The 18,574-nt window shown below is 55.4% G+C and overlaps 2 protein-coding genes across 2 annotated transcripts; one reads left to right on the plus strand and one right to left on the minus strand.

The window, feature by feature from the left end:
• Positions 1 to 8: 8 nt before the first annotated feature.
• CLSTN3 (calsyntenin 3) lies at positions 9 to 15,487 on the minus strand. The gene is made up of 18 exons (XM_049824376.1): positions 15,311 to 15,487; positions 12,488 to 12,610; positions 11,325 to 11,520; positions 10,630 to 10,838; positions 10,168 to 10,317; positions 9,318 to 9,503; positions 8,586 to 8,855; positions 8,175 to 8,287; positions 7,930 to 8,092; positions 6,759 to 6,815; positions 5,814 to 5,971; positions 5,483 to 5,631; positions 4,785 to 5,011; positions 3,506 to 3,676; positions 2,757 to 2,902; positions 2,488 to 2,623; positions 746 to 963; positions 9 to 661 (listed from the first exon to the last, which is right to left on the minus strand). Exons 1-18 carry the CDS (start codon positions 15,390 to 15,392, stop codon positions 491 to 493), a joined length of 2,925 nt encoding a protein of 974 aa, XP_049680333.1. The 5' UTR covers positions 15,393 to 15,487; the 3' UTR covers positions 9 to 490.
• Positions 15,488 to 15,866: 379 nt separating this feature from the next.
• RBP5 (retinol binding protein 5) lies at positions 15,867 to 18,094 on the plus strand. The gene is made up of 4 exons (XM_049824423.1): positions 15,867 to 16,330; positions 16,568 to 16,746; positions 17,231 to 17,332; positions 17,937 to 18,094. Exons 1-4 carry the CDS (start codon positions 16,258 to 16,260, stop codon positions 17,988 to 17,990), a joined length of 408 nt encoding a protein of 135 aa, XP_049680380.1. The 5' UTR covers positions 15,867 to 16,257; the 3' UTR covers positions 17,991 to 18,094.
• The last annotated feature ends 480 nt before the right edge of the window (positions 18,095 to 18,574 follow it).

Below are 18,574 nucleotides of genomic sequence, written 5' to 3' on the forward strand. Positions count from 1 at the left end.
CCTTCTTACCTTCATTCATTTAGTTTAGGAGTATCGACAATTTTACAAAGCGACACAAGCTGCAGTGGGGGTTTTTTGCATGAAACGAGAATAAACCTCAAACGACAACATTGAAAAAATATACAATATATATATATAATATCTGGGGCAGGGTTGTGAGAGACCCCACTCTCAGCCCTATGGCTGGCTCCTCCTTCCAAATTTCTGTTCTTTCCAAGCCCCTCCTTCCTCGTCATGGTTTGAACTGTGCCACTGTCATGTGCAAGTGCCCTAACACATGTTTCTAGAGAGCCAGATGGGGGGGTCAATAACGTGGGGAATGTCCACAATGAGAATGGCAGAAGATGAAGGAACATGGGAGGCAGAAATGACAAATGAGGGAGGAGCGCATGTGTACACGGTGGGGGGAAGGAAGAAGTTAAAAGTAAGACACCTCCTCCTTCCAGCCATATGTTTTGGGAGAATCCATTGGACTGGTGTTTTAAAGCTCCTAGTAGCGGTGAGAGCCGTCGCTTTTGCCGATGATGTGTCGGTCATCCATGTCATTGCTGTCCGGGGAGTCGGGCGTCTCCGAGTCGGTGCTGTCATCTTCGTCCTCCATCCCCTCGCTAGCTCTGCCCTCGCCGCTCTCTGCTGCCCTGTCCTGGCAGCTCTGGTAGGACTGGGGAGGTGAGAGATGGGGTGAGGGGAAGGATCTGGCACCCCGGCTGCCCGCCCAGCCCCAGCCGCTGTGGCTGCTCCTCACCTCCATGGGGTTGACTATGATGGTGAGGGCCGAGTCATCCCAGAACATGTCGCTCTCTTTGCCTCCAGTGCTTGCGTGCTCCCCTTCAGCAGCCCCAGGGACCTCTTGCCCCACTCCCCGCCGGTGCAGGGAGTGGATGCGCAGGATGCCGAGGATCACCATCAGCGCCAGGAAGCCCACGCACACCACAATGATGACAGTGGCAGCGCTGGGGACCACTTTGGAGAAAGAAAATGAGAAGGTGTGGTTAGAGCCTGCCACAGAAACAGGCGTTTCCAACCTGACCTGCGGGAAGTGGGGTTCCTGGGCAGCGCTTGGGTTTTTGGTCTAGGCAGGAATGCGTCCTGACTTTTCCGCTCCCCTGGGCACAGGCAGGTCCTGCCTTCAAGCTGCTGTATCTTCGCTGGAGGCCTGCCTGGTTTTCCAGGATGCCTGGGTCCAGGCGTGCTCCGACGTCAGCCTGGTCTGTAGACTCTGCGCATCTTTGGTTTACAGAAGTCGCCGGAATATTGTTGCACAGCAGCCATTTGTATCCCCCTCTTGCGAGGGAGAAATGTGGGCTGGGGAGAGCCTCTAAGGGCACAAGGATGATTTTCCCAGGGTGTGATTTCTATGCAAGCAGTAGAGAAAGGAGGAAGCCAAAAGAAGTCTGCTTTGCATATGGGGCAGAGGTGAGGGCTGTGATGGCCTTCTAATTAGTGCCACAGCCAAAGCCTGGCTTCTCCACAGGAGAAAACCTGAAATTCACCTAAGACCCTCAGCCCAACTGCTCTAGGCCTGTAGGCTGAGCCTGGACTCCCCAGATAACCTCCTTCCCTGCAAAATCTATCTGGGCCCTCCGTGGATTTGTTCTGGGTGGTTCTGTACAGCAGGGGCAACTTTTCCTTTGCTGCTGCCATCGGGCAGAGCTGGGGAAGGTACTGGCAATGTCTGGGGTTTGGTGGTCTCCCAGCACATCCGTAGGCTGTCCCGGCGGTGGCTCAGGACCGGCTGCAGGACCAGACCAGCTGGGGACCAGCTGCTGCAGGAAGCTGCAGCAAAAGCTAGCACCAAAGGTGCTTTCCGTGTTCCCTACAACGGGACAAAAATCAACGCAGGGTCTTCTGTAACAGTCCTAGAGCTCTCACAGCCTAAGAGGAGCCAGTTGGACTGCGGTCACGCTTGTGGCACAGGGCTGGCAGCGCAAACCAACAAATCTAATCTCTAGTCTGGTTTTCAAGCTTCTCTCTCCTCTGTTTTGGGGGGCAAGAATGCTCCTCTTGTCTGTGTGGTGCTGTCTCCTACGTTTTTCTGCCTTGCTAACCACCATCTAGTCCCATCTCTTTTTTTTTTTTAGATGAGTGGCAGTCTTGATTCTCTTGTTTCTCTCCTGCTCTTGAAGCTTCTTTCTGAAATTGCATTACCCCCAAGCCCGCACAGCACCTTTGCAAGGTGCACAAATTAAATGGTAGCAGTTTACAGTTGTTCTTCTTAAACCTTCTCAGGTGTAGATTTCAGACTGCCTCTATGTCAAGAAAACAACACAGCAAAAGAGGAGGATTGTTGCGCCAAGCTCTCAAACAGGGTTTGACACAGACTGCAGTCCATTTGCTAATGACGAGTAGGACAGGACAGTATAATGAGAACTCGGTAACATGGGTATAGGGAGCCAGAAAGGAATCCTCTGCTATAGGTTCTACCAGGATATCATAAACTCAGCATCCTGACCTAAAGGAATAAACCCAGAAGAGAGCGTTACTTACTTGGGTTGTTGGGGCCGCTTGCCAAACTGTGCCCAGATAGCTCTGGGGGTAAATGATGGCCACGGTGCACGAACTGCTGGGAGCTCAGAATATGGTTAGGATGAGCAGCTCGGTTCATGTTGTGGAGGACATTCACCTGCAGAAAGAGCAGAGCGAGAGAGACTCAGCCCTGTGTTCAAGGTCCATTCTACATATTGTGTGCATTCCCGTCCACCGTCTCGTCTCCACGCATGCACAAGCACCTACGTGTGCGTGTGTTTATCTCGTACCTCAACAGTAAACTCATTGCTGGAGTAGCGTCCGTTCATCTCAGTGCAGGACAGGTGAAACTTCCTTTCATAAAGGGCAGCCCCGTGGTTGATGTGGTATGAGACCTGGCGCAGTATTTCCTCGTAAACTGCAATGCTCTCCACACCTGAGACAAGAAGAGACATTGGCGTGGGGCGAGGAGTCTCCTGCTTCAAAGTCATCTGGCGTCATAACCCCGTAGCAACTAGGAGCTATAGAGGAATCCAAGGCAATGCTGGGTTCATTAATTTTAAGAAGGGAGCAGAGATGGAGCTGGCTGCAAGGGACCTGATGAAATCCCCGCTTGCATTGCTAGAACAAGTGGAAGGGAAGGAAGGATCAAGAGCAGCAGCCCTGTTGAGTTCTGGAGTACAATAGTGTTGTACCAGTTCACAAGCTGTGGAGTGTCCTGTCCCCCAGCCACGTCACACAAAATGCTGCTGGCTCCTGACAACACCAAACCCCAAGGAGTAAGTCAGGAGGAGCGATGCGAGCCTGGGTGAGAGCTCAGACACCATGCCCTGGTACTGCGGGCTGGGGGAGGACTCACCTCCCCAAGGAAGTGGCCTGGGACTTCCAAAAGCCGGGAGTTCAACAAACGGTTACACCTCAGAGTCTCACAAAGTACACCAGCACACCTCTAACATCGGGTTAAGTGCTTCTCCCAGCGATGCCTGACAGGCCGTGGGCGAGGCGTAATTAGACCGCTGTGGCCAAGGAGAGGACGTACCTGTGATGGTCAGGTAGGCAGAGGTGTTCACAAGCTCCAGGCCCCGCTGCTGCAGCAGCGCCCCGTCCAGGAGCAGATACTCCCTCTCTGGGTCCAAGTCGTCTCCTACCAACGAGATCTCGCAGCCATCCAGGTTGTGCACAATCTCATCTGACATTCGTGTGTCTGTCACTGGGGCGCGAACGGAAAGAAGACAGGGCCAGAAAGCCAGACAGCCGTCAGCGAAGGCAGGAGTTACTCAGAGTAGTACCCACTTACTTAAAAGCGCTCACATCCTACGTAATGACTTCTCTTTCTCTGGCTAGCACTGACCTTGAGTAAAATCAGTCAGTCTAATTACTTGTTGGAGGAGTCCCCCTGGTTCTAATGACATTATTTATGTGCATAATAAAGTCACTTTATTTTGGAACAACATGCTATTATCAGACTGGTTCACGATAACACATCTTGGCTGTAAGGACTCTGTTGACAATGACAATGTGCAAATTGGGAACAACTCTATCACACGTTCCCAGACCCCGAGTGCTTTTGAAAGCTTTCCCCTGCCTCATGACTGCTGGTTACCATGGTTGAGATCTCATCTTCTTTAAAATGACAACCACATTCCATGACTAACTGCTTTCAGCAGGGCTAAGACCAACCTGCTCTATGTCAAGAAACTCATCCTTTTACGAGGAAAGGCAAAGCTGCTCAACAGAAAGAGCTATGACCAAAAAAATCCCATTACCGGAAGAGATACGAAAGAAGTGAAAGGACACGTAGAGCCCAGAGTGCAGAGAAATAATCTGAGGGTGATGGAGAGAAATTGAGGGACGTGGTATCATAGGGTGGGAGGAAACCGACTGGGGAATTCACGGGAGTAAGCGATGCAGAAAGAGATGGGAGGGGGTGAGAAATAAGGAAAGCAGGAGAGAAGGAAGCAGGAGGAGGCTGAGTAAGTGCAGGTGTGGAGAGAGTAACAGGCAGGACATCCGTCCAGTGCTGGATTCGATCAAGGGAAATGTAGGTAAAATGTAAAAGGGATTAGGAATGAGCAGCCTGGGAAAGAAGGAGGAGAGGGTGAGGCAAAGGAACTGGGTGGATAGAAAAAGTACAGGGAGGAGCAGAAAGGGATAAGAGCCGATTAGCCTACATATTGACAGACAATGGGCCTTGCTTCTATATTTGTAAACTCTCTCCTATTTCGGGTGTAATGAGGCGCTCTACTTCCTCTGCAGAGCAGCAACTCTTGTAGGGCTTCCCACCTTGTCTCTTAGACCTCGCCCCGTACTCCACTCACCGGTACCGTGCCAATTCTCATCCTTCTTGGCCTCTACCTGGTGAGAAATAGAGCAGGTGATCTGGAGGTTGGGGAACAGGGGGACCCCGTCAGGAGCCTCAAAGTCTGATGCAGGATGAGCAAAGTGGGCATTGCCACTCAACAGGATCTGGGGGGCATCAGGCTGTAGCACCACAACGTAACCTTCCACGTCAGGAATGGAGACACAGGACTCTTCACTGAAACACCTGAAGGAGAGCAGTAGAAAGCATCGGTTGGCCCAAGCTTCCACGAGCAGCATTGTAAAAGAACAACTCCTGCCCATTACTGCCAGTGAAGGGAACATCCTTTTTCTGGTAGTCTTCCTAAAGCTTCCCTAGAGCCTGCTGTGCAAGAAAGAGAAGTGTGGTAGGAATGACATCACTGGGTTTCAGGTGACTTGGCCACATCCACACACCACAGAGGAAATTAAAACCAGGCCACATGCCAGGAACACCGTGAGTGAAGGCAGAAGTTCTGCTACCTGCAAGGACCCCAGGACCCAGCATTACAGTATCCATTCGGATACCAGATACTTCAATCCTTCTTTTCAGGAAGACTTGTACCCATTTTGAGACCATCAATTAGAACTAAATACAAGGTGAGGGAGCGTGCTTTTAGTCAACAGAGAGATGACCCTCTTGCTGAACTTAGCCGGAGGTGCCGCTCTGTCCACTCACTTGACACTAGTGGTGAGTCTGAGCGGCCGGACTCCAGGGGTAGCGAAGCGCAATGAATTCATGTAAGCCACGTGCTGGATTGCATGGTTGAAGGTTTCCACATCGTCACCCTCCAAGGTGAGCAGGGACTGAGAGGGGTTCACGTGAACCTACGGGTGGAAGAGAAGAAAATACTCAGGGTTCCTTGGCAAATGCCAAGAGTCCAGGCTAAGAGAGACACCAAGGAGAAAGGTGGGGAGTGGTCTGAGGCAGGGGAGCAGGCAAAGTCCTGGGAAGCAAGGCTGGGGAGGAGAGTGGAGGAGACCCATGCAAGCTGGGCAGATGGGCGTACCTTCATCCCTTTGCCCAGACTGTCGAAGTCACTGTAATCAAGCCCCTCACGGCAGGCATATAGGCATTCAATAACCTCCCGGCTCTCCAAGCTACCAGGGCGCACAGTGAAGCCAGCCAAGTAACCATGGAAGTAGTGGTGTATCGACAGAGGATCTCCTGAGGGAAACATGGGAGGTGGAGGGTGTGAGAGACATGGCGAGGAAGAGAGCAAAACCAACAAAAGCAACAGTGTGAGGGACAGAGAGATGTTAAGGGAGGTGGAGAGAGACAGAGGGGTGCGCGGGGCATGGAAAAGCCAAGACAACAAAAGCAACGGTGTGAGGGACAGACAGATGCTAAGGGAGGTAGAGAGAGACAGAGGGGTGCACGGAACACGGAAAAGAAAGACAACAAGAAGACGGGGGAATGCTGAAGTAAGGCGATGACTGTTTTTTGAATTCCAGATGGGGGAAAGCGAGAAAAACAGACCAACGGAAAGACTAGGGCAGTGAACGGGTGGGTAGCATAGAGAAGTTTCTGCCAAACTGCTGAATGCCAGATGGAAACAATTTCTTGTCCCCTTCTCGCTCTGCTTCCTGTGAGGGCTTTTAAAAGAAACTATACGTTTCATAGATAGTTAGGGATGAGGTGACATCTCCTGATGTCTCTAATGGCTCTTGTGTTCTTCAGAGACCAACTTTGATGATCAGGCATGAGGACCCTTTCTCCACATGAAAAGCATACTGCATCTCTCAAAGCAGGCTGTAGTCCTCCTATCAGCCTTTTCATGCTCCACAGATATCAGGGTATCAGGGACCAATCTGCCAAATAAGGGTTTTCCTCCCAAGATGGTGGGAGGTGGCAGGACAGGACCAGGGTTGCTGTATGAGGAAGGCACCATGCAAGAAGTGACAGTCATGCACGCTGAAGTGGGGAAGGGAACCGCCTTCTTTCTTTTCCCTACCTTGTACACTATCAGTGGAGTTCTCGCTTCCTTTGATTTTCTCTTTGGTTTTCTCCTCTGCAAAAGGAGAGCATGCAGAGAAGCAATAAGGCACTGGAAGAGGGTAGTTACAGGGTCAGGCAAGCATCTATACAAGTGCCTGCATGGGCCAGTCCAGAAGAACAGCTCTGGAGTCACGTGCCAAGCAGTGCACCCTTCAACCCTAGAGACAGCACATCACAGGTGGAAGAGGGCAGAGTCCCTCTCAGGAAGGGGACGGGGAGACTGTAGGATGAGAAACCGATACAAGGGAGAAAGTATAGGCTTTGAGGGTTTTTTCTTCTCCTTTCCCAATGATACCTATTTGGGGAATTAATTGATCCCCATTTATGGGACATGGTCCTAGCCATGTTTGCAAAAAGCCAGGTTCTCAACATCCCTTTGAAACTCAGACGGTTCCAGGAGGGTGTCCCAAGCTGATTAATAATTGTTGGTTGCAAAAAGCCAATCGAGAGCACAGAGCTGTAGGAAGATCCCTGACCTGGCAGAAGCAGTACTACAGTAAAGATTTGATCTTGCTAGAAATTTGTGCTGGAGTGAAGGCAAGCAGCAGGCAAATTCCTTTAGTTCGGTCCTGCTTCAGTCTTGCAAGAGAACTGAAGGACCTGGGAAATGCAGCCTTACATCTCCACAGAATGGATTTTAATCTGGTAGTGGCTTAACTATGTTTCTAACCTGATCTTTGTCCTCCAGCCCAGTTCCTCTGCTGAACAACTTGTGACTTCTTCACACAGGCCCTCAAGACACAGAAATCCCCATCAATACAACCAGCAGCACAAACAGTACTGCCTGCTCTCTGATGAAAAGCTTTGATAGAAACACCAAAGCCTGAACGAGGTACAGAGTTCAACTCTCCTCTGCCTGAAAGCTGGTTATCCATTGCATATTCTACTGCTGTTGTCCACGAAGCTGCCAATGACACTTGTCCCTGAGCTATTATTACCATGGCCTGCTGGCTTGGTCCGTAAGGAAGGAAGGAGCTACATTGGCTTTGGTGCCAAGGAGGCAAGGTGGCAGCAACGTGGTTTGCATCATCTAGTACCGGGTGGTGTTTCTGTCACCTCTTCTGGCTCTGCCTCCACTCCCTTGTCTCCCATATGGGAAGAGCATGGTTCGGGGAGGGGGCGCTCACCGGTCCAGCAGGCTCCAATCATGAGTGAGGGTTCCCGCCGTGGGGGGTGAATGAGGCCGTTGTCGTGGATGAGGGCAGGGTCGTAAGAGACGCCATCCACGTAGAGCGTGACAGTGGGGAACTCCAGGTTGAGGGCGTAATGGTGCCATTCGTCGTCGCAGACCTAGGGCAGACAGCGGAGGAGGGGATCGGCAAGGGCGGAAGGAGAAGGGACGTGGGGAAGAGGCAAACGCTTCCTCCCTCACCTGCTCAAGCTTCCAGAGGAATTTCACAGGCCTTGAACTTTCCAGCAACGGCCAGTAGAGGAAAGCGATCCGGCAGCCGTGCACAGCCAGAGAGTAATGCGAGTAGCCGTCCTCTGCCAGGGACAAGCACAGGGAGTTAGGTATCGCACCTCGGAGCGGTCTCGCTAGCCAGAGCCCCGAAGCACACGCTAGCCTGCACGACTGGCACTCGGCACCGCGCGCTCGCAGCGGGCTTGACTGCTCCTAGAAAAAGCGACACCTGAAGAACCTGCCTTCCTAAGGAGGGACCCCTGCCCAGGTCCCGCTCCAGAACACAAAGAGATTTCCCCCTGCGGGGACAATCCCTTCTAACTCGTTAGAGGCAGCGGGCAGAAGCGTCCCCATCCCCCCCCCCAAGGAAAAGCGTCTCACCGCTCTGCACTGTACTGCAGATCACCGTCTCCTCTTCCCGCCTGCCTTTGCCAGGCACCACGGCATGCTTCATCCATACGGACAGGGTGAAGTGGTCACTCAGCCCCTCGTGGGCGTTCGGCCCGTTCATGGCAGGCACCTGGGCAGCCTGGCTGCCATTGAACCAGTAGATGAGGCTGCTGTCCTGGCTGTAGTGCACCGAGAGCCGCGCGGTCCAGTTCGCCGTGGGGCTCGGCACGGGCAGCAGGTCGATCTCTCCTGAGGCAGCACCTACGGAGAAGGGAAGGAGTCAGGAGCGTCAGCACGGGAGAATAAGGAGCCTGAGAACTGGGGAACAGATGAAGAGGGTGCCAGAGGGCTCGTTTCAAGGTCTCAGCGGACAGGGAGAGGAGGAGTTGCCTATTGGCCTTCTCCCAGCTGGAGAAGGATGGTGACTTTTCCAGCTGTGCTGAGGGGAGTCCCACAGACTCTGCGTACTGGGGCAACGCACAGAAACCTCCGGCTTCCCAGCGAGGAAAGCACAGGGAGCCCCTTCTAAATACGGGCAGGGTGCCCGCTGCCCCTCGACGCAGCGTGCGATCTAGGCGTCTTCCCTGACCGCAGCTGACGTGAGGAATGTGTCCCCGGCATCCCTGCCGCGTGAGGCGCGGAGCTACCGCTGGGCACCCCTCCAAGGGAAGGGGCAGGGTGCCGTGCCGCAACTGCCCTCGGCCCAGGAAAGAATCAATTCACCGCAGAGTTTGCGTAGTGACTTCTCGGAGTAGTTATCCCGGTCGCAGCCCTTGGCCACGTGGTTCGTCTGCAGCTCCACCGTGGCCTGGATGTTCCACAGGGGCTCATCGCAAGTCTCCAGGTGAATGCTGGGGAAGAGCGCGAGGCTGCCTGCCCCCGGGGTGTACTCAATCCTCTTGTTCCAGCCTAATGAAGAAGAGTGAAAGGGAGGGGTTAGGTCCCGCCAAGGACCCAAGGCCAGAACATTTGGCACACGCACAAGTGGCATCTATGGACTAGCCCAGAAACAGAGATTTTTTTGGCCCTTTCCGTGTTGGAAAGACAACTTTATGCAGCTGGCATCAGTGCAAGGCAAGATTTCCTAGAAGCACAGGGTCCAAATTCTCATCTTCTACAGCTAGTACCAGTCTAGCATCGCTCCCTGGATTGTCAACCTCTCTTATCAGGCAGAGCAGATATTTAGCTGAGTTGATTTCCCCTTAACTCTATTCACTAAGGTGAACCTGTAGGCATACAACACCTCCGGAAAAGCCACATACGCTCAGGATGAGCGGCCCCAAAACCGATGTACCTTGAATACAGTCTATGAGACTTATCAAAAACATAGTAGTTCACAGTAATCCAAGGAAAGATTTTTCCAGTGTTAGAATTGCCTTTCAGTGGCTTTGCAACAGACTTAGGTGTCTGCTGCATCCCCTTAGTAGGGACTGAAGGGTTGGTGCCAGAACTGAACCCTGTATATGGGCATACAAATTTATACATGTATATATAAACATCTGCAACGAGTAGGACCGAGTAGTAGTTCAGCAAAAGCAAAGGGAAGACGTAACTGCGTTTGGAGGTTTCATACCCTGCCAGCTGGGCTTGCAGGTGGGTTTCACCTGGATTTCCACTTCAGCATCATCAGAAGCCCGCTTCTTTCCACAGTCATAGGCTGTCACTGTGAATTTGTAGAGACGATCTCCACTGTACTGCAGCTTCTCCGTGTTCTCGATGTTCCCTGGTTAGGAAGACAAAGAGATCAAGGGAGAGGAAAGACAGTCTCCTCAAGGATGTTCCTTCTAGAAATCACTCTTATTTTTGATCAGCTACAAAAACAACCAAAAAGGGGTTGAGTTCCCGCCCCCCGGTGCCACTCCGTAACAAGCTATAGCATCCCACAAAATGGCTGCTGCATCTCTGCACCAGGAAAGATAGATCAGCAGTGCTAGAAAATTCATAGAGTACAGCTCTGCCAGTAAATGGGACTGGCAGAGAGGGAGCAAAGCAGGAAAGGGGGAGTGACGTGCTCGGGGTAGGTGCGGATTCTTACCGTCATTGTCAATGAGAAAGGGAATATTGGGGGTCAGGATCTCATAGTAGCAGATCTGGCTGTACTGGGGCGAGCAGTCTCCATCAATGGCCTCTACACGCAAGATGCGGTCATACAGCTTTCCCTCAGTGACTGCCACACGATACAACTTTTCCACAAAGACAGGGGCAAATTCATTCACATCGTTTACTCGAACGTGCACCGTGGCCCTGATGCAGAGAGACATCATAAAGAACGGATTGGCCGATTAGGAGCCGTACGCCACCTAAATTTCAGTGTAAGTTGCTCCCCGAAAGTGCACCGGTCTGATTTCCAGCCGTCAAAAGCAAGGGCAAAGGAAAGAGACCTTGGTTTCAATGCAGCACCGTTGGCACACAGGAGGTGGGACAATGGTTTCCCACCCCAGAGAAAGAGCAAAAGGAACGATAAAGTAATCTGGACCTCCTGCCTATACGCAGCAACATAAACCACCACTCTTAGACAGAACTGTCAAGCAGCCCTCATTTCTAGTGCGTTCACTCATGTGACTCAGTCAGTGAACATTTCTCTTTGGGTCTTATTAACATGTTGAGTTGTAGTATCAAGGCTAGAGAAAAATACTTCTGGCTAAGGGAAGCGTTCCCACAGCAATTTTCATTTGAGTTTCTGTGACAGATCGCATTTTCTAACATGCAGCAACGATTGCATGGACTTACTTGTGTGATTTCTTGGTATTTGCTCCATCAGGTCCCTCTCCGCAGTCGTAAGCCTGGATGGTGAACGTGTGCTCCTTATGTGCTTCACAATCCACTGGTTCCTTGGCCCGGATCAGCCCCTCACCCGTAGCTTTGTCCAGGATCACAGCTTCAAAAGGTACCCCTGCCCCATGGATCCTGAAGCCACAGATTTCACCTGGTACCCGCAAAGGCAGAGAGGAAGCAGAGAAAGAAAAGCACTGAGGAGAGCGCGTTATGCCCCCTGGCTTCCCTCTCCCACATTTTCTTCCTTACTGACTTACGCTCCCCCTTCTCCCTTATTATCGCCTCTCATTTCCAGCAGTTTCTGGTTCCCTAGGAGTTCCTCCTGCCCTCTCTCACAGCCATCAATGGTGCAGATTGCCCTCTACTGGAAACTACTCCCACGGCAAGGAGTCCTGACCAGCATCGAGAAAGATCAGAGGTTACGAGGCTCAAGCTAGATTTATTAGTGCTACACAGCCACGGTAGTGAGGGAGCACCTTGTTTCTCCTCTGCATCCCTCAGGGAGGCAAAACAGGCCACATATTGCAGATAGACAGCCAAAGCGTGAAGATCCATGATGTCTCATCCACCCACACACGCAGGATGTGCACCGTACTGCAGGGAACTGCAGAGAGGGTCACCCGAATCCTGGAGTTCAGCTCACAGGGACCACTTTTCCTCTCCCAAAGCTGAGGGAGGATGCGCGAGGAAGCTCCAGGCACGGCCCAAGCAAGCACTGGGAATACAACCCTCGGAAAGCCTCATCCGTAGTTTCAGGGATTTGTGCTTACTGTGTGGGGATGTCGCACTGCCAACGAAGTGTGCCCGACCAGCTTTCTCCAGCGCTCACAGACACAGAGCTGTGCATGTGATCTTTGGAAATAGCAGAACTGCGTCAAAAAGTAGCTGGCTCCACCCTCAATTTCTCTCCCTAAGGGAAACAGCTCACGGCATCCTAAATCAAGCTGTGCCCCGACTGCCTCCAGACTTCACTGGGGACCTCCTCCGGAACAAGGTTTGGAGGTGATTGTTTCCTGGAGAGAGCTAGAATCCAGCACAGGGATGAATGTCACCCTGCCTCTGCCTCTTCCGAAGTCTCTGCCTGCCTCCCACCCTTCCCAGAGCTGTCACCCACCTACCTGCATAGCGCAGTGGAGCATCTTTGTCCAGTGCAAATAGCGGTGGGTTGAGCAGGACTGTGTTGTCATTCTCCATGACGATGCCCTGATACTCGGCTTCAATCCAGGGTTTGTGCTTGTTTGCTGAGGTGGATTTGGGGTAAAGGAAGGAGCACAGGAACGTGTTAGTCGCCAATGACAGATTCAGTAGGAAAAGAGCAGAATATCACCCAGTAGCAGGTAACAACCACCCCTCCCCACCTCCCCCTCTGGAAATAAAGAAGTCTAAAACAGGCTGGGAGGAAGAAGTTCTCTTTCTTTAGTTCTACTCTACGTGGCTCTTGGGAGACCCCGTCAGGAACAATGTGTTCCTTCTGGCCTCCTCATTACTATCTTACAAGAAATACGTGGAGAGGCATCTGGGTGCCCAGGAAAGCTGGAGCGGTTAAAAAAAAATTGAAATCAAGAGGCAGAAGTAGCCTGATTCTGGAGACAGATTCGAAATGCTAAATCCTTTAGCTCACTCAAGCCATAATTACAGGATCCAGGATACATCTTCCCTTGGGGTGTCCCCAGGGGACAAGTCTTGCACGTGGCCATTATCACTTACGCCTCCCATCCTCTGGACTAAGGGCCCTGGTCTACACACGCCTACCCAGGTACACTCTCAGTCAGTCACCCTACGCGTAGAATAACCTACTCTGAGAGTCCCTTGCCCCTTCCTTCCCCACTCCATGGTGAGCACCATATTCCCTTGGCCCCTCCTTGCTAATCCCGGTGGCTGGAGCCCAGCCAGGCTTGGCATGGAGGCAGCAGCCAGCAGGAGGCTCTGAAAAATGTCACAGGCCCAGAAATAGCAAATTAATCTTTATCACACAGGCTCCGGGGCAGGGAAAGGGAGAAATAAAGGGTTGGGGGGGGAAGGGAAGGGGAGGGGAGAGGAGGGGAGAGAGAAGAAAAATCATTGCAAATTAAAAACCCCTCCCCCATGCCCACTCCCTGCCAAATGGGCCTCAGAGATTATATTCCATGGCCTAGTTACAACCCCCCCATTCCCAGATAATCCCCCACTCTCCCACCCCCTGGAGACCAAGATTTATTACAGCCCAGTGATACTTTGAGCACAGCATGGCTCAGAGCTGGTGGGGAGCAGGACACCGAGCCTTTCCCCTCAAGGGCACTACTTCCAATATGTGAATTCATCCCCTGCAGCACAGCATCCTCTGAAACCACACCGGCATGGCGTGATGTGTTGACTCAAAAGGGCCAGTATCCCTTACGACCAACCGCTCCCACAAATCGGGGCCGGGGGACGCTGCCGGAGCGGGGCGGTGGGCCAGCAGACAGGGCGACAGGTCAGGGTGGGGACGCGCCAGCGGGGCAGAGCGGGCAGACCCAGCCTGGCGTAGCGGTGAAGAGCGTGGGTTGGCATTTCTCCCTCACCGTATTGATTAAGATTATAAAGCATTGCGTAGGAAATCCAGGGAAGCAGCCATCCTGCTCAGTATGCAGGTGGAATCCTCCCTGTGTGCAAGTGCCCACGTTTCACCCCACCCCTCTGTTGCCCCCACTGGGTTCCACCCTGCGGACGGCTCTTGTCCACACGCCACACCACCGAGGTGGGAATCCATAGCTACAAATGCCAAATGTGCCCTGTTGCTGGGGTAACAAGCTGGTGGCAGAGAGATAAATCCTTTGCTGCATCCACCTGCAACTTGGGAATCACCAATCTGATTTCTCGGGAAACGAGTTCCTGGAGATTAGAAAAACATTTTTTGAATATTTTTAGGATACAGACTCCCACCGTCTTCAAGAAAGCTCCTGTAAATCTAAAATAATTTGCCAAAGGCGGGGGGTGGGGTAGATGTTTCAGAGTGTAAATTCACAAAGGCGAGAGAAAACCCAGAGCGTAAGGGGCCTTGCCTCGCCACTGGGCCCCTTGGCGCCACAGCGGTACGAATAAATGCCCCTGCCAATGTCAGCGCACACAGAGCTCCGCGCTGCACCCGCCCCGCAGCCCTACCTCTGCCGAAGCACGGAAGGCACCCTAAGGTGTCACATTCCCTGATGACACCCCCCCCCCCCCCGAGTCCCTCGCATGTTTTCGGATTCTCCCACCCTGTCAGATTATTGACGCACTGGCTCCCCTCGGACAAATGTCTCACGCCTGTCTCTACAGCCACAGATCTAGAAACCCACATCCTTCTCCGTCGCTCTACGTGGCCAAAGAACATCTGCATTCAGAACGTTAACAGCTATAGCGTTAGGGTTTTGGGGTTGTTTTTTTTTTTACACATTTGGCACATAAAATACTGTTTTATATAAGCAACCTGCAGAGTTAACACATAACCGTACAACAATTCCTACTGATGGATTGTAGACGGATGAAGGAGAGTCGGAAGATGGAGATAGGGGATGGGTTTTGGAGACCACAGGGGTCTGTGGAGAAGCAACACATTCTCTCCCAGCGGGCTGAGGAAGGGAAGGAAAGCTAAGCCCACCCAGCGATAACTGAAACAAAAGCAAGACAAGCGGGTGGAAAAGGGGGAAACGCGAGGGGAACGCCAGGAGGAGAGAACGGAGAGGAAACCGGTGGCGGGAGACGGATGGAGAAAGTAGGGAGAGGGGGTGGGATGAGGACGCCCGGAGGGGCAGAGGGAGCCGGAGCCGCCGGGGACCGCGGCCGAAAACGTGCCAGACGGAGGCGCCGGGCAGCGCGGAGCCGCATCCGCGGGGGCGGGTGGATGAACCGCGGCTCAACGTGCCCCGACCACCACCCCCCACCCACCCTGCCCGGCCGCGGGACGCCACCCGGGACGGCACCGGCGGCTCCCCGCCGCTCACCTTTGTTGGAGGCTCCGCCGGGCAGCGCGGCGCAGAGGCAGAGGAGAGGCAGGAGGACGGCGGCGGACCGAGGGTCGCCCATCGCGGCGGCGGCGGCGGGTCCCGGCCCACCGGGGGGGGGGGGGCTACTGGAGAGCGGCGGGCCCGGCCCTGCCCACGCTGCCGCTCCCGCTCCCACTCGCGGCGCGGTGCCTCCGCCAGCCCGGCTCCGCTCCACGCCCGGCCCCGCCCCGCCACTGCAGCATGACGTCACGGGCGGGGGTCGGCAGCCGGTGGGAGGGGCCGCCGCGCCAGGTGCTGCGGGGGGGGGGGGGGGGGACACGGGACACACAGGGGATGCGATCCGGGCAGGGCACGGAGCTGGGGGCGGGGGGTCTTCCAAACCGGTGCCCGGTGTTTCGCCCCGGGAAGCATCCTCGCGGCTTGTTGGGGGGGCGGGAGGGGCAGGCTGGGGATGGGGGGGGGTGCCCGGGCGAGGGGCTGCAGCCCCCCGGGGTGGGCAGGGCGGAGGCGCTGCTCCTTCAGAGCTCGCAGCCACCGGCGTCGCGGTGTGAGAGGGGGCCGGCGGAGGGGAAGGGGGGAGAGGAGGCGGCGGGGGGGGGGGGTGTCCGTGCCGCTGGTCGGCCGCCGAGAGCGTTAGACAAGCAGCCCCCCCCGGGAGGGTGAGGAGGTGACCGGCCGCTCTCGCGTTCCCCCCCGGTGGAGGCGGGGATGCTGGAAGCGGGGGGCAGTCCCGGCCTTTTCCGCATCCCCCCCCCCCCCCCCCGCCCCCGCCGCTGGGACTCTTACTGCAGCGGGGCGTCCGGAGCCGGGCTGCCCCTCAGACCTCGCCCCGCCGCGGGAGAGGGACCGGCCCGCCCGGCCAGCGAGCTCGGCCCCAGCTCCGCGCCCGTCCCGGTCCTCGGCCGCTCTCCTCCTCGCCGTCGGTGCCGGTGCTGCGCCCCGGGATGCCTCCCAACCTCACCGGCTATTACCGCTTCGTCTCCCAGGAGAACATGGACGATTACCTGCGCGCTTTAGGTAACTCCGGCCTCCTGGCCCCGCTCCTTCCTCCCCTTTTTGCTACCCTCCGTCTCCAAAAATGTCCCACGTCGGGGAAGGGTCTTTCTGTCTGCGACCGCCACTTTTGCGCTGCGGTGGGAGGGGGCTGTCGTGGCCGGGGCTCCCCGGCCAAAAGAGTGGAGGAGCTCTGCGGGGATGCTGCTGGAGAAGGGACCCAGGTGGTCCAGAGTTCTCCCCCTCCCTCTCCTCCTCCAGATATCAACGTGGTCCTGCGAAAACTGGTTTGCCTCCTGAAGCCCGATAAAGAGATCATCCACACGGGAGATCACATGGTCATCCGCACGATCACCTCCCTGCGGGACTACGTGATGGATTTTGACCTGGGAGTCCAGTTTGAGGAAGACCTGGGACCCGTGGATGGACGCAAGTGCCAGGTGAGAAGCCCAAGCAGCGCGGTTCGACAGCGGACTGGGGTGCACGAGAAGTTTGGGGACTTGCTCAGCTTTTGATTCACGAACCAGACGAGAGCCCAGCCCAGAGCTGGCGTGCCCCTGCAGGTTGAGGAATAAGTGGTTCGATGAGTAAATCGCCCACAGCAAAGGGGATGAGAAACATCAACAACACCAAACAGCCAGAATCCCAGTGCTTTGGCACCCAGAGGGTACTATCCTCTGGAGCAAAGCCCTGAGAAGACGGAACGTCAGCCCCTTGACAGTACTCTGTTGCACTTGGAAGCCAGAGGGTCGTTCACCTCCCCCAGAGAGCATCAGCCCCAAGGAGCCACCAAAGAGTCCCCAGATCAGGGACTGCATTTGAAAACATGTCTGAGAGAAACAGTCGGCGTCATCGCTGGGAACCTGTATTGCCAGGACCTGCTTGTCTTGGCACCGTGTCTTCCCTTCTCCTCCTTTTTTTCAGACAACTGTCTTCTGGGAGGGGGATCAGCTGGTGTGTGAGCAGCTAGGAGAGAAGAGGAACCGAGGCTGGAGGCACTGGCTGGAGGGGGACCAGCTGCACCTGGTGAGGAGGGGTCCGGCGCAGCCTGCTAAATCCCAGTCACGGTGGGCTGGGGACACACACACACAGTGCGGGTGCTCCCGGCTCTGAGCCAGCCGTGCGGCTTCCTTCCAGCTCCTCTCAAGACTTCAGCCCCGGCTCCTCGGGGGCAGCCACCGCTTCACACAAACATCCGCCTCCAGGGTTTAAAAGTTAATGCAGCTCAAGAAAGGCAACGGGCCAGTGCCTGTCCTGCAGCCTGACCCGCTGGGGCTTTGGGAGGGTCGGGAAGGTTCCCTGCCCTGCAGCCTGACCCGCTGGGGCTTTGGGAGGGTCTGGAAGGTTCCCTGCCCTGCAGCCTGACCCGCTGAAGCTTTAGGACGGTCTGGAAGGTTCCCTGCCCTGCAGCCTGACCCGCTGAAGCTTTGGGAGGGTCTGGAAGGTTCCCTGCCCTGCAGCCTGACCCGCTGAAGCTTTGGGAGGGTGGGGAAGGGGTGGCAGCAGCATGTGGCCTGCCGGACCCCAGCCAGCAGCGGGAGGGCAGGCAGGGCTGCGGTGGTGGCAGCTGGGGAGGGAGAGAAGTTGGGGACCCAGCCTAAACCCCTCTTTCGCCTCCGGCTTTCCCCAGCGCATGACGGCCGAAGACGAGGTGTGTGTCCAGGTTTTCCAGAAAGTGAAGTGAGCGCTCCCCCCGCCCCGCTCCGGACGGGACCCTCGCTCCCCAGTGTAAACTGCCCCGGAGTGAAAAAAAGAAACGAGACCCGAGGGAACGAAGCCCCCCCCTCTCCCCCGATCCCTGTCACAGCCTGGTTTCTTCTGCCTCGTCTCTCGGCCGGGAAGGGGGATGGCCGGGGGGGGGGGGGGGGGGGGGACGGGGACCGGGGGGTCACGGCGGGGCCGGGCCGGCGGGGAGAGGAGGCGGGGAGAGGCGGCGGTCGGGGCGGGGAGGGCGGTGGGCCGGCGGTTCCACGGAGGCTCCTTTCAGAATAAAAGCTGGTAAGGGCGGGGGGGGGGGGGGGCTGCCCCACGGCCGGCCCGGACCCCCGCTCACACACACGGCTCCCGCGCTCGTCCCGACCCCCCTCCCCCGTGGCGGAGGGTCCCCCTTTTCGGCAGCCGCCCCCCGCCCGCCCCAGCCGTCTTCTCCGGGATGCTGCGTTCTTCCCGGGATGCTCGAGCAGAGAACAGACCTCGTCCTCCAGAGTGAAGGGTTTTCGTGGGGTGGTGGGCGAGGGCAGCAGCCCCTGAGAGGGTCCCGAGGGTGAG

Source organism: Accipiter gentilis, chromosome 21 (genome assembly GCF_929443795.1).
Source record: "Accipiter gentilis chromosome 21, bAccGen1.1, whole genome shotgun sequence".
In the NCBI taxonomy this organism is placed as follows: Eukaryota; Metazoa; Chordata; class Aves; order Accipitriformes; family Accipitridae; genus Astur; species Astur gentilis.